Genomic DNA, 12,711 nt, shown 5'->3' with positions numbered 1-12,711 from the left:
GAGTGAATGAATAAATAGTATAAACTAAAAACAATTTTGGCATATGGATATTCGAAACTATCTATACTATAGCCTACGTTCTTAGATTACTGTAAAAGAGTTTACTCCAAATTATTATCTAGGTGTAGGTGGTCATAAAATAAATTAGTATCAACATAATAGTATTGTCTCCCATAAGTCCCAAAGTGTTTGAAATATAATGATCTGAAATGCAATATGGCTTTCAATTTGTCATTTATGCCTAGTATTTAATCTGTGTAGCACACAGTTGATTTGACATTCATGAACAATCGTCGACACATGAAGCAGTTTTAATTATTAGCTGCCTATAGGCCTACAGGCTACAGAATTATCCTTTGGCTTGCATCAGATATAATATAGCCCACTGCAAAGCATATTACTGTCAATGAACAGCCTACCAAATGTGCATGACCCTTTATCAACAGTATATGTCTTTCATTAAAGAGTACTAAAAATGTCATTATCAAGGTGATAAGCTATGAAGCCTTAATACTTCGTATGGGAAGCGAACCTGTGAACACGCAAGAATGTAACTCCTTTGATGTGTCGTCTCGCTGCACGTTACACCACCACAGAACGTAAATGACGTAGAGTAGCAAGATCCCTAGAACCACACGCACGTGAAGTTAAAACATTTTAAGTCGCATAATCTTCATAAATTCTTTGGAGCAAATGAACGTAAATCCATGCTTGGTGACACTGTCTGAAAAAACTTTTCTAGGCCTACTTCTATTTTTGAAGTTGTAGGCTACAGGTGACTAAAGCACAGGTTGAAGGAACCATCTTTTTTGACTCGTTTTCCGACTAATTGTTTTTTTTGCAACACAGCTTAATTTAGCTTTAAAGTTAACCTGCTACGGAGCAGGTTAGTTCTGTGGCATAAATTCCCATAGTTACCAAGCTGGGATTCACGTTAACCTCATTAATGGAACGGAATTCTCACTAAAATTAGTGAGACTTATCGAAATAAGCCAGGTTTGGCCTTTAGCGAAGTTGATGGAATACCCCCCAGGCATTGGGGCAGCCCTATTGTACCATATTGATGTTGTGGTTGCCTTGTCCAGGACCTCCGCCGAACTCTTTTTCTCTGTTTCCCAATTAAAGTCCTCCTAAACGGTAAAATAGACAGATCCCTAAGAAGCAGGAGTGCTCTAATTAAAGTCCGTACTTGAACTTTCAAGTTGAATGCAAGAGCGTTAGAGTTTGCACTGGCTTGTTATCAATTGTGTTTTTAACTTAAAACTAAACCAAAATATTCCCTTTGCTTTGGAAGAGGTTTATGGTGTAACTTATGTAATAATGACCTGTATCCTCTAACACTGGCCAATGGCCATACACCCTGGCATAAATCTGCACACATGCAATACGTACAGATAAGGACAGGCCAAAAACGTAAGTTTGAGAGAGTGAGATAGTCATTCAATCGGTGGTCAAGCCGAGTTGTTTTGTAATAAAGCAGGCATGGTCACACACACAAAGGCCAGTTTGCTCAGCCATGCGGCGGTTGTGTGGTAGGTTATGGCTCTCAGAGGCTCGAGCTGCACGTTCAAATGCTTTTCCGCAAAGTTGCAGATTGCAGCATGTACTGTACACCATGATGTTGCAAGTTCCCTTAATCTTATATCTGGAGCCATTGAACTGAGGGACTTGGGTAACTTGCACATAATTCTCGAATATTCAGCTCATACAGTTACTGCCAACAGAGGACCAGTGTTCCCTTTCTGTCTGTGATGACTGTTCTCTGTAAGCATCTAGTCCATACTACATCAATGTGTTTTATGTTGACACTCTCGAGGCAACATATCTTTGCTTTTAACCACAGAGAGCAGACAGAAAAGGTCATCATCTGAAGGCTGCCTTTTATTTCTTTTCTTTTTTCTCTCGTCTTGGGCCGCACAGTGGGCTGCAAAAGCAGAGCACGGCTGAATGTCAGTGGTGATGCATGGCGCGTACACGCAAGGCCAAAACAAACACTCCACTGTCCGGGGCTGTGGTTTTGTTTGCTGTTCTTATTGTGAGGGGAACGACAGTCTGGCACAAGCAGAAAGTTTGAAGGATATGAAACTTTACAGCCACAATCCATCTAATCATTACAGAGGTTGCGCAACCGACATGGGAAATGCGTTGCACAAGATGGTTCTCAAAGTATGGGGCAGCTGCTGCAATCACAGAGTTATTGTAAGCGCGTGTGTGTGTACATGCATGTGTGTCAGAGGGAGAAAGAGGCAGGAAAAGAATGTGACTGCACATGTGTGTGTGTGTGTGTGAGAGAGAGAGAGAGGGGCAAGCTGGGACACACCCTCCCCTTCTCTAATTCCACTCATTCCTCTGTGTATGCCTGAGCCTGACCATTTGTCTCGTTCTCTCTCACACACACACACACTCACTCAAACACTTAAGCTCTTTCATCAAATGTATGAACAGCCTCTGAGATACGGTTTAGCATCTGTGTCTGCACACACCTGTGTCATGCCTGTCACATGGCTGCTTCTGTCCTGAGCTCCTGCTGCAGTATGGGAGGCCCACTGTAATTGGCCGAGTGGGATGTGATGCATGGGAAAAGCTTGATTTCATTGGCTATGATTGGGGGAAGAGATAATGAGATGCTTGTTGCAATTGGCTGCATATCTGTATGTGTGTGTGTGTGTGTGTGTGTGTGTGTGTGTGTGTGTGTGTGCGCGTGTGTGGTAATGTGCGCTTATGGTGTTTTTAGGGTTAAGAGACAAACAGAGGGCGATTCGGCCGATGGAGTATGTGGTAAGATTTCCGTTCTGATTTCCGATGGGTTCTCCTTCTCTCCATCCCTCCCTCCCTCTGCGTGACACACAGGCTGCTCCTGTCTTCACACTAAAACACTCAACACACACACACACACACACACACATGCCAATAAGCTTGATCCAAAAAGGGAAAAAGTCCACGCACTCCTCGATCACTCTCTACCCACAGCCTAGGACACACGCACACATTCACACACGCTTTGGGTGTCTGTGTTTTGATTCTTACAGCAGTGGTAGCAATATCTACTAATAGTAACAAAGTCTGCAAATGATTTAGTTGCTGTAGGAGTTGTCATGAGAGGAAGGAGGAGGGGTGGTATCACAGAGATTATAATTAACAGACAGGACGACTCCTCATCTTTTTCTCTCGAGATTGCATAAGGTGTTGTGATCGTGTTATAACACTTAACCCTGCTAAGCATGAGGATGAGGAAGATGACATTGAGTTGAGTTCAGTACTAATGAGAAACATTAGTCACAGATGATGAAGCAGCGGTGACCAACCATAAAAGACACACACACACACATACACATACACAGACACAAAAGACTGTGGGGGATATGTAGGTCATCAGTCTGCACTTAAACATGAGCGTCAGCTGGGAGAGTGTGAGTCAGATACTTCCTGTTGGAAACACAATCACGTCCTCTGCTGTCAGAGTGTGTATGAGCGAGCATGACACGCTTGGTCTACTGCCCGCAGGAGCAGCCTCGGTGACCCCCCCCGCCCCCCCCCCCCACACACACACACAAAAACGCATACACACTCAAGCACACACACACTGGTGACGGGATAGGTGAAGGCTTATGTGAAAATCATTGTGGGTTTTCGGCATGTGTGTACTGGCCTCTTCTTTGTTCTGTACTGTGTGTCTGTCGGTGTTGGTCCTTCTCACTGTCCTATCGGTCCTTTTGATTGGCTGAGCACCGTTTCGGTGAGGCTCCTTGTCACGTTCTTCTCCAGGTGGCTGGGTCTCTGTCTCTCACCTGTCATCACACCTCTGCTTGCTGTGGATGGGTTTCCATTCAGGGCGTGTGGGTCTTTCTGAGCCTCTCTGATTCTCTGCCATTGTTGTTTTGTGTTGTTGTTGTTGTTGTCATTCTGTGAAAATGTTATTTTGCTGCTGGCATTCAAAATATAAAACCATGCATAATCAGCCCCGACCCACTGTTAGGTTGTAAGGCCTTCAACGCAAATTGTTGCACCAACCCATACCCACATTAAAAAATTTTTTTGGATCAAACCTCTGGCTCTCAACCAATATAAAACCCAAAACTGAGTTCTCTAGTCAGACAGAACATAAATACAGAGGGGTTTGGAGTACTGAGCAGGCTATTGGTCTTTGTAGAAACATGAGTCTTTTTTTTTTTTTTTTGAAGGATCTTTGAAAGATGTTTTTGACATACTGTGTTTGTGTTTTAAGCGTGTTTGCTTGTGTGTAATTGTGTGTGTCCACACATAAAAAGAAGTGTGTTTGTGGTCGTCAGCCTTTGTGATGGGGGTATATTTGTTTATGTTCTTTGTCTGTGTTTTCCTCTCTTTCTTTTTTGTTTGTCTCTCTCTCTCTCTCTCTCTCTCTCTCTCTCTCTCTCTCTCTCTCTCTCTCTCTCTCTCTCTCTCTCTCCTCTCTCTCTCTCTCTCTCTGTACTCTGTGACTGGCTGGCGCTGTGTGCCCTGAGGTGACTGAAGCTGTGCCTGTGCTGTGCTCCATCTTCATTGGCTGCTAATATCCTGTCCACTCCATTTAAATCTGAGCTGGACAAGAGCGCGATGCAACTGACACCATCTCCCAAGGTTCAGTCTCGCACTGTGACTCACTCACAGGCCACTGGCTTCCACAGAGACATCCCGGCAGTGTGTTGTGGGGGATGTAGTTTTCTTTGGGCACGGGGGGGGGGGTGAGATCCTCTAGTATTCAGCTCATGTGTCCACACGAGTCACTACTACTTTCACATTGTGGCCAGGCTACAGAGAGATTGATGCTTGAATGGGTCTCTTTCTGCCAGGTGTGTGTGTGTGTGTGTGTGTGTGGTCAAGTCTTTGCACCACGTTGGTGTGCTGTCTGCTTGTGTAAGTGACCTTAAAGAGTCTGGTGCAGCATCAGACAGCTCCATCTGTGAGTCAGGTGCCTGAGGGAGGTCCGGCTGGCTACTGTATACTGCGTATACGCGGGGGGCTAAATGAGCCTGGCCTGGATTCCCGACAACAGCAAAGAGAGAGGGAGGGAGACAAACAGACAGAGACAGCGAGAGAAAGAGAGAGAGAGTTAGTAAAGAGTGCATTTCTTGCACTTTTTCTCCTTCTCCCTCTCTCGCCTTTACTCCCTATACTAGATGTCTATCAGGATACCACAGGCTGTCGAAGAGTGTTCTTCAATGTCCTGTGTATTCCTCGCTGTTCTATGTGTGAATTATATAGAGGTGGAGAGAGGTTGTTAAGGATGCAAACACACTCCTAACCAACTGACACTGCATAGAAAGAGAAGAGAAGAGGGGTGAGCGACAGCATGAGACAGAGCAAGACAGTGTGAGACCGAGGGAGGGAGAGGAAGGAAGGAAGGAAGGAAGGAGTGGAAAAGAGGGGGGGGGGGCAGGGAGGAAGAAAGGGAAATCAGCAGCCGCATCTGTGTGTGTGTGTGTGTGTGTGTGTGTGTGTGTGTGTGTGTACGCTCCCAGAGACGGGTGGTGGAGGGGTTGGAGGCAGGCAGCGCAAAAGCAGACAGGAAAGAGAGAAAGGGAGGGAGGAGGGGGAAAAACAGGGACAGACGGCTTTATCTGGCGTTCTCGCACACGCGCTCACACAGAACCCAGCGGTGAGGTGCGGAGGAGAGAGCGGGAGCACGAAAGGAGGATGAGCGACAGCAGCAGCAGCGGGCGGAGGAAAAGAGGAAAACAAAGCGGCATCGCCGTGCACTAGCTCGCCGCGTGCCGCTGACGCCAAGGAGGAGAAAGGGGAAACGAAGGACGGGAGCGCGGGAGGAAAGGGAGAACAATAAAGGGGTCCGGCCGTGACTTTGTGACAGAGAGCGACGGAGTGGAGCAAAGAGTCAAAGGAAGACCACATCTTATTATTTTGCAGGGAGGGGACAGGAAGACACAGAGAAGGAGAGGATTGTCTGGCTTTCTTTAAAACAAACAAAAAACATTGACGTGCACTTAGGCAACATTAGCCTAATAGAGAGAATGATTCTCTTATAGCATGGTAGAGACAATCGCGTTTTTCAGTGTGTCTTTTGAGATTGTAATTTTGTATTTATGCCATATCTTATAGTGAAATTGAGACGACACTGTTATTAACTTGAGAAGAGGAAAGGTTTTCGACCACGCTGTAAATCTTTTACCCATTGTGTTCCTGGTCTCGGTCCTTGCTGCAGGAATAAATCTGAACATTCGAGGGAAACTAAACTCAGACACTAGACGCTCAGAAACTAGACTCGCCCGAGCATCTTGCATCAGCTGTTCTATGTTATATGCAGAGACTGAGCAACACGCATACTGTCAGGTTTTTTATGCAAGCTGCATATCCTGTGGTGCAGTGAGACAGGCACAGAACTGAAACCCAGACAATGAGCATTATTTTGATGTTACGTTAGTTTGTTTCACACAGGACTAGATTAGGCCTATAGGCTAACATGTTTTGTGTGTCTGAAGACTTTTAGTCTCAAGTTTCAGCAAATGTTCTGTTTGCCTATAACGTTAGAGTGCTTATTTGTACGCGTTACTGAGGGCAACAATGCTCTCATTTGAATAGGCAAAATGGAGTGTGTTTTAGCTTCTGTCTGGCGCTGTCTATGGTGGCATGTCGACATTGATGAGCTATTTTACCGGCGCGACGTTTGCCAATCTCAGAGTTCACTGCCGGCCATTGACCCGTCTCTGTTGCCGACAGGCGTAAGCGCCGTCTCCCGACGCCGGTGAGGTGATGTGGGCAAAGTCATTGTAAGGTGCAGTGGGTTTCTTTGTGTCAGCCCTGTCATCTGGTGTTTGGGCTCGAGACAAAATTTTTGTCTAGCGGCATTCCCCTTCCTAAATTCAATTCGTCACCATAGCAACACGGTGCGCGAGAACTTCTAATTCTATCCTTTGTCGGGACGTTCCGGTGCTGCTCCCGTGTGCTCTCGGTACCCTGTGCTGCGTTACCCAGGGATACCTGCGTGGTTAAGAATGTCGCCTGGTTAGACTCTGGAGCACTGTGGTCGTGAACCTTCAAAACTGCTCTGAGACTGGAGTCCAGTGGTTGGAAAGGAGCATTACAATTTTCCTTTTCTACAGATTTCTGTCTCCCCTTGGCTATTCAGGTGTTGACCCAGCATTACATGATAGTGTTATTCTCCCCCTCACCTTACTGAAATATAATGGCTGCTTCAGTCACTGCAGCAGAATTAGTCTTTTGTATTGTGTGACTTTTCAGATTCACAGTTGTGTGTGTTTGTTTTAAGTGCAGCCTATGTGTGTGTGACCATGTTTCTGTCTTTTACAAAAGTGTAGGACACTCAGGCTCCAGGTCTCCTCAGAGGGACTCTAACCTTCACTGTGCTGCACCAACCATGCACTACAACTGAACAGTGAACACCAAATCCATTAGCAGGTCTCTCTTTAATCCTAATAACTTACACTGGTGCTCTTTCTTCACCCGTTCTGTGTTTTTTGCGTGCTAACCTGCTCATGCAGCGGTGCTCTCCAACTGGTGCTTGGAACGTTGGTGTGTGAACTGGTGCTCGTCACAGAACAAAGTCTATGTAGGTGACCTGCACTGACACTGTCTGGTGTAGCCTACCGTCCGGTGTCTGCTGTTAACTGGTTCAGATAGGCAGATAATAGTTTACTTTTCTTAGCATCAGGACACTTACTCTCAATCATTACCTCTGATACTTTAAAGACCTGGCATTTAAACCCACATTGCATTAACAACTGGAGTGCTTGTGACAGTTCTGTCTGTAGATCAAGAACTTTGACAAGCTTAGTCAAAATTTCTTTGGAAAACAACTGTTTTTTAGGGGCACAGGACACATGACCCCCACAGCACTGTTTATAGTTTTTTTTTTTTTTCCTTCATAAATTGAGGTTTTCTTGAGTTACGCCAGATGTGTTTGTTTGTTTGTTTGTTTCTCTCCCCTGTGCTCTTTAATCTCAGAGACAAGTTTTGTCATCATAGGTACCATCTTGCGTTAGCGTCTGTAGTGTAGATTGTTTCCACCCCTGTTCCACGCACCCTTTTTCAATTCCACCATTTCTGTTGAAATGGGATGCAATTTCTTTTGTGTGCACACACAGACACAAAGCAGAAGGTGCATAAGCAGCTATGCTATTTTAAACTCTCAGTGAAAGACCATTAGTGTCTGAATCCACTTTGAGGCATGTAATATCATCTTCACTGATCATATCACAGTCCCTTTTGTAATGCTATTCCCCGTGTATATGTGAGGCTTTGGATAAAAGCGTTGGCTAAATACCAGTCACTTTACTTTTACTTTATATACAAGATACACAAATGATTATTTGCTCTCTGGTATGAATGTATTTGGTTCCTTTTGATACTAAAGTCTTTGTTTGAGACCTCATTGTTGATTTGAATCGGTCACAGACTGCTTAGTCACCCAGCACGGTCACAGATCCTGGTTGTCTGGATCGGCAGTCAGAATCCTTGGACACAGTGCTGGTGTGTGTGTGTGTGTGGGGAGGGGGGGGGGGGTGATGCAGTCCTGATGACTTAAGCATCCTGCCACTCAAGCTCAGTCCATCAGGAGGAGTATCCGTGTGTGGGGGGGGGACACGCACCCTCTGCTGCATAGTCAAATTTGAGCGATGACCTTTGTATCCTTCAGCTGTCTAATACTATACAGTCCATTCAAGCTTTAAAAGAAGTAGATGGTGACATTAAGACGTTCTCAAGCATCAGTCTCTGCCTGCTGTGGCATTTGACCCATTGGACTCGTTTCATAGCAGGAGTCTGAAAAACATTTTTAAAAAGAAAAGTCCCTGTGATTTATTTTCCCCATTGGTCATTTTCTGCCCCTGAACACTGGGTTAGACACGTCCGATGCGCTTCGACTGTTTTGTGCACCACACACACACGACAGACAACAGCTCATATTAAAGTTGATGTTTGCCTGTCGAGGTGTTTTTTGTGGGATGCCGTATAGGGCAGAATTTGTCTTATGAGACAGGCATGTGTTCATTTGTATGACGTTCATATAGGTCCTGACTAGATTCATTCTCAGGTATCTAGGTGGGAGATATGTGTGTGTGTGTGTGTGTGTGTGTGTGTGTGTGTGTGTGTGTGTGTGTGTGTGTGTGTGTGTGCGCGTGCGCACGCTTGTTTGGGGCGTCTGAAGGAGACGGGTGAAGTGTTACCGTAACAAGGGTGTGATTAATCTCAGTCGCGCCTAACCAGTCCACGCTTCAGGGATCCCTGGGAAGGGACTACAAATTGGGCCAATCAGGTTTCATTAGCTTTGGAAACAACAGCCCTGTGGAGCATCATCATCATTGCTCAGGACAGCCGGTGATTCCACCCCATCCCTGTCTCCTGTCTCTCTATCTTTCCATCTCTGTGTGTGTGTGTCTCTCTCTCAGAAACACACACAAGCATTGGTCTTACTCAAATTAGATCATATTCTCAAGTTTCCGCACTTAAACCCAGAGAGATAGGTTGGTCTGTTTGAGTGTTGCACGTTGGTAGTTTTGTTTTTGGTGCTCTAGTTCAAATCCACCGTGAAGTCCTTTTCGTTCTCTGATCTACTGTTTACTTGGGTTAGTTGTTGTTCACGGAACGACACCGCATTCAACCAAGTTTAACCTGAGCTGCACAGCCATAATCCTCACAGCCATAGAGACTGTATGGAGCACTAACTAGACACAAGAGAGAGGGTTTACTCCTTTCTTCTACTCTTAACCAGCCTTCTTTTTTAAACTGTGATGTATTTATCAGTGTTTGCATTTATTTAGCTATATATATTCTTTAGCTCTTTCATCTGTACACTGGAGAATTACATTTGGTTTCGGGAAAATGGCTTGAGCTACTGTGAGCGCAAGTGAGCGATAAAGTCCTTTTTATAAAAACACAAGAAGAAAAAAAAAAAAGAAAAGGAGCAGGTCTGGAGAACGGCAAGGTAGAAGAGGGAGGGGGCGTAGGCGTGGGTGTGGGTGAGGGTGAGCACGAGATCGTGTGGAAGAAGCGCGAGGAGGTGCTGGAGAGGGAGAAGGAGCGCCAACGCCAGCTGGCCAGGGAGGAGGAGGCGCGCCGGCGTCTGGAGAAGTGCATCGTGTGGCAGCTCCGCGACGGCTTCCAGGAGCGCAAGGGAGGGGAGGGGAGCGCCGAGAGGGGAGGAGGAGGAGGGGGCGAGACGCAGCCGGAGGTGATCTGGAAACGCCGGCAGGACGAGGAGGAGGAGCGAGGAAGAGACAGGCAGCGTGCACTGGGCAGTGGACAGCAGTCTGTCTGGAGGAAGAGGGAGAGGGGACTGACCGAGGAGGCGTGTGTGGGCTAGGAGGTAGGGAGAGGAGACTGACCGAGCAGGCGTGTGTGGGCTAGGAGGTAGGGAGAGGAGACTGACCGAGCAGGCGTGTGTGGGCTAGGAGGTAGGGAGAGGAGACTGATAGAGGAGGCATGTGTGGGCTAGGAGGTAGGGAGAGGAGAGGCAGACAGGAACTTGCGAGATCTAGAGCGTTGTTTGAGCGGTCAAAACTCTCGGCTCACTAGTGAGTGTGTGGGCTGTTTCGCATGTGTTCGTGTGTGCCATGTCTTGCAGCAGCGTGTGTCGGTGGATTGATGCTGCGTCATAGAGAACTTGAGAGGGATGAAAGTGGACTTTGAGAGCGCCGGTCCTATCGTGCAAGTGAGTCAGACCGGAGCTGCTGGGCACTGGACTGTCGCGGTTGGTGTGGAGCCACAGTGACCCGCTGCAGCTTTTAAATCCCGAGAACAGTTCAGCTGCGCGGGTACTACTGTGAGTCTGTTCTGAGGTCCTCTTCCAGAATGAGCTCTTGTCTGCTGCTGTAAGCTCTCAGATACATTTAGTTGAGTCTTAGCTCTTATCCTTATCCTTATCCTTATCTCTCTTCTCTCTCTCTCTCTCTCTCTCTCTCTCTCTCTCTCTCTCTCTCTCTCTCTCCTCTCTCTCTCTCTCTCTTCATTCTCTCTTGCTGTATTGATCGTCTGTTCAGTGCATGGCTCCTCTCCCTGGCTCTCTGTGACTAATAGGCTTTTTTATGGGATGCTGTCCGACAGGAACCACTAGAGTATAGCTCTACCCATATACACACACACATATATACATGCGCACACACACACACACACACACACACACACACACAGTGAATAGTGAATGCATACATGTTGAGGTTTTTTTTCCCTGACAGACAATCATCAGTGGAAGTGGTGCTGTAGTTGTATTACTATGCAGGCTCTGCCTTCTTCTCTTCCCATAACTACTTCAGTAGTCTGAGTTGGAGCAGCACTTAACAATCCGTTTGCACTTCTTTGTTATTCTCTCTTTTTGTACCTCTCTGTGGCTCTGTCCTTCACTGTCTCTTCGTTGCCTGCGGTGTTCTTTTGTTTGATAATCTTTTGTTTTCTTTTTCTCTCTACACTGACTTGGGCACAAACTGTTTAAAAAACCCGTTGTTGATGATGCTGAAGACATCAATGTTCCGAGAGGCTTGCAGGACACTTAGTGAGAAGAAAGGCTGTTTGTGCCGTTCAGACCAAGAGACTTTCAGGAGACTGATCGAATAGCATTTAAACAAAACTCCATCTCAGCTCTCAGACAGCAGTCGGGTTCACTGTCCATGGAGCTGGTCCCCAATACCAAGTACAGCCCCTTCCGGAGCGAGTCCCTGAGCTCGACGGACGAGAGCAACCCCCCCCTCGTGTCCGCCCTCGGCCCCCCTGACCCCGCTCACGGCCTCCGTGTATCCCCCCCCTCGCTCTCGTCCTCCTCCCTCACCCCCCATCCTGCCCCCAGCCGAGAGCAGCCCCACCACGCTCTGCTCCTTCTTCCCCAGGATGGGGGCCCTGCGCCTGGGCGTCTCGGCTGGCCTGCTCCCTGGCCTCCGGGGCTCCAGCAGGCCGGGCTCCGGGGAGGCCCAGGCGCCGAGGGTGGAGGAGGGGGGGAGCCGGCGGTGGTGGTGTCGGGTCTCCCCCTGGCCCCCCTGGCTCCTCTCCCGGCGCTGCCCCTGCTAACGGCCCACTCTCCGCAGGACATGAACCGGCTGGGTGGAGCGTCGCGGCGCGTGCGCGTGGAGGGTGGTCAGCTGGGGGGGCGACGAATGGACGCGCCACGGATCCTTCGTCAACAAGCCGCAGCGTGGCTGGCTTGCACGCCGACAACGTGGTCAGCTCCACCGGCGTCTCCTACACAGTCAGGGTAACTATCTCTCTGTTTCTCTCTCACACACACACACTTGTACAAACACAAGCTTACACAATCACCTTTATTACAAATATCAGACATGCTCAAACCACTAATTTCACACAATTAAATATTGGACACAGTCCACAACAACAAATGCCCCCCCCCCCCCCTCCACACCACACACACACACACACACACATTGGATAAGGTATGAAAGCACTTCCACACTGATGTCTGCATGTTTTAATGTGTCTTCTGTGTAACTCTCTCTCTCCACTTTCCACCTTATACTGTAGATAACACAGTTTAATTTTAGCCTTTTGACATTTGAGCCCTTTTTCACAACACCTGATGTTCTCTAGCAAGATGGCCTCCTCATACTTATTTGGAGCAGGTTTGATTGAATATGAGGATTAATTCTTTCCTACGCCTTACTGTTGTGTTCCATTCAACCCAGCTTTATCAGAAAGGCTAATGACAGCTGTTATTCTGACTGGTTATTAGTCTAAAAATGAAAGACTAATGCTAGACAATGATCACGCAGCTTGAGATCT

At 47.2% G+C, this 12,711-nt stretch overlaps 1 protein-coding gene across 1 annotated transcript in view; it reads left to right on the top strand.

The window, feature by feature from the left end:
- The first annotated feature begins 5,559 nt into the window (after positions 1-5,559).
- shc1 (SHC (Src homology 2 domain containing) transforming protein 1) overlaps positions 5,560-12,711 on the top strand; it is a 16,960-nt gene continuing 9,808 nt past the window's right edge. Inside the window, 6 exon segments of the mRNA XM_042105889.1 lie at positions 5,560-11,750; positions 11,752-11,892; positions 11,895-12,059; positions 12,061-12,117; positions 12,119-12,169; positions 12,520-12,551. Coding sequence (XP_041961823.1) covers positions 11,592-11,750; positions 11,752-11,892; positions 11,895-12,059; positions 12,061-12,117; positions 12,119-12,169; positions 12,520-12,551 — 605 coding nt within the window. The 5' untranslated portion in view covers positions 5,560-11,591.

Source organism: Alosa sapidissima, chromosome 10 (genome assembly GCF_018492685.1).
Source record: "Alosa sapidissima isolate fAloSap1 chromosome 10, fAloSap1.pri, whole genome shotgun sequence".
Taxonomy (NCBI): Eukaryota; Metazoa; Chordata; class Actinopteri; order Clupeiformes; family Clupeidae; genus Alosa; species Alosa sapidissima.
The sequence above is the reverse complement of the archived record's forward strand: the minus strand, read 5'-3'. Positions and strand labels throughout refer to the sequence as shown.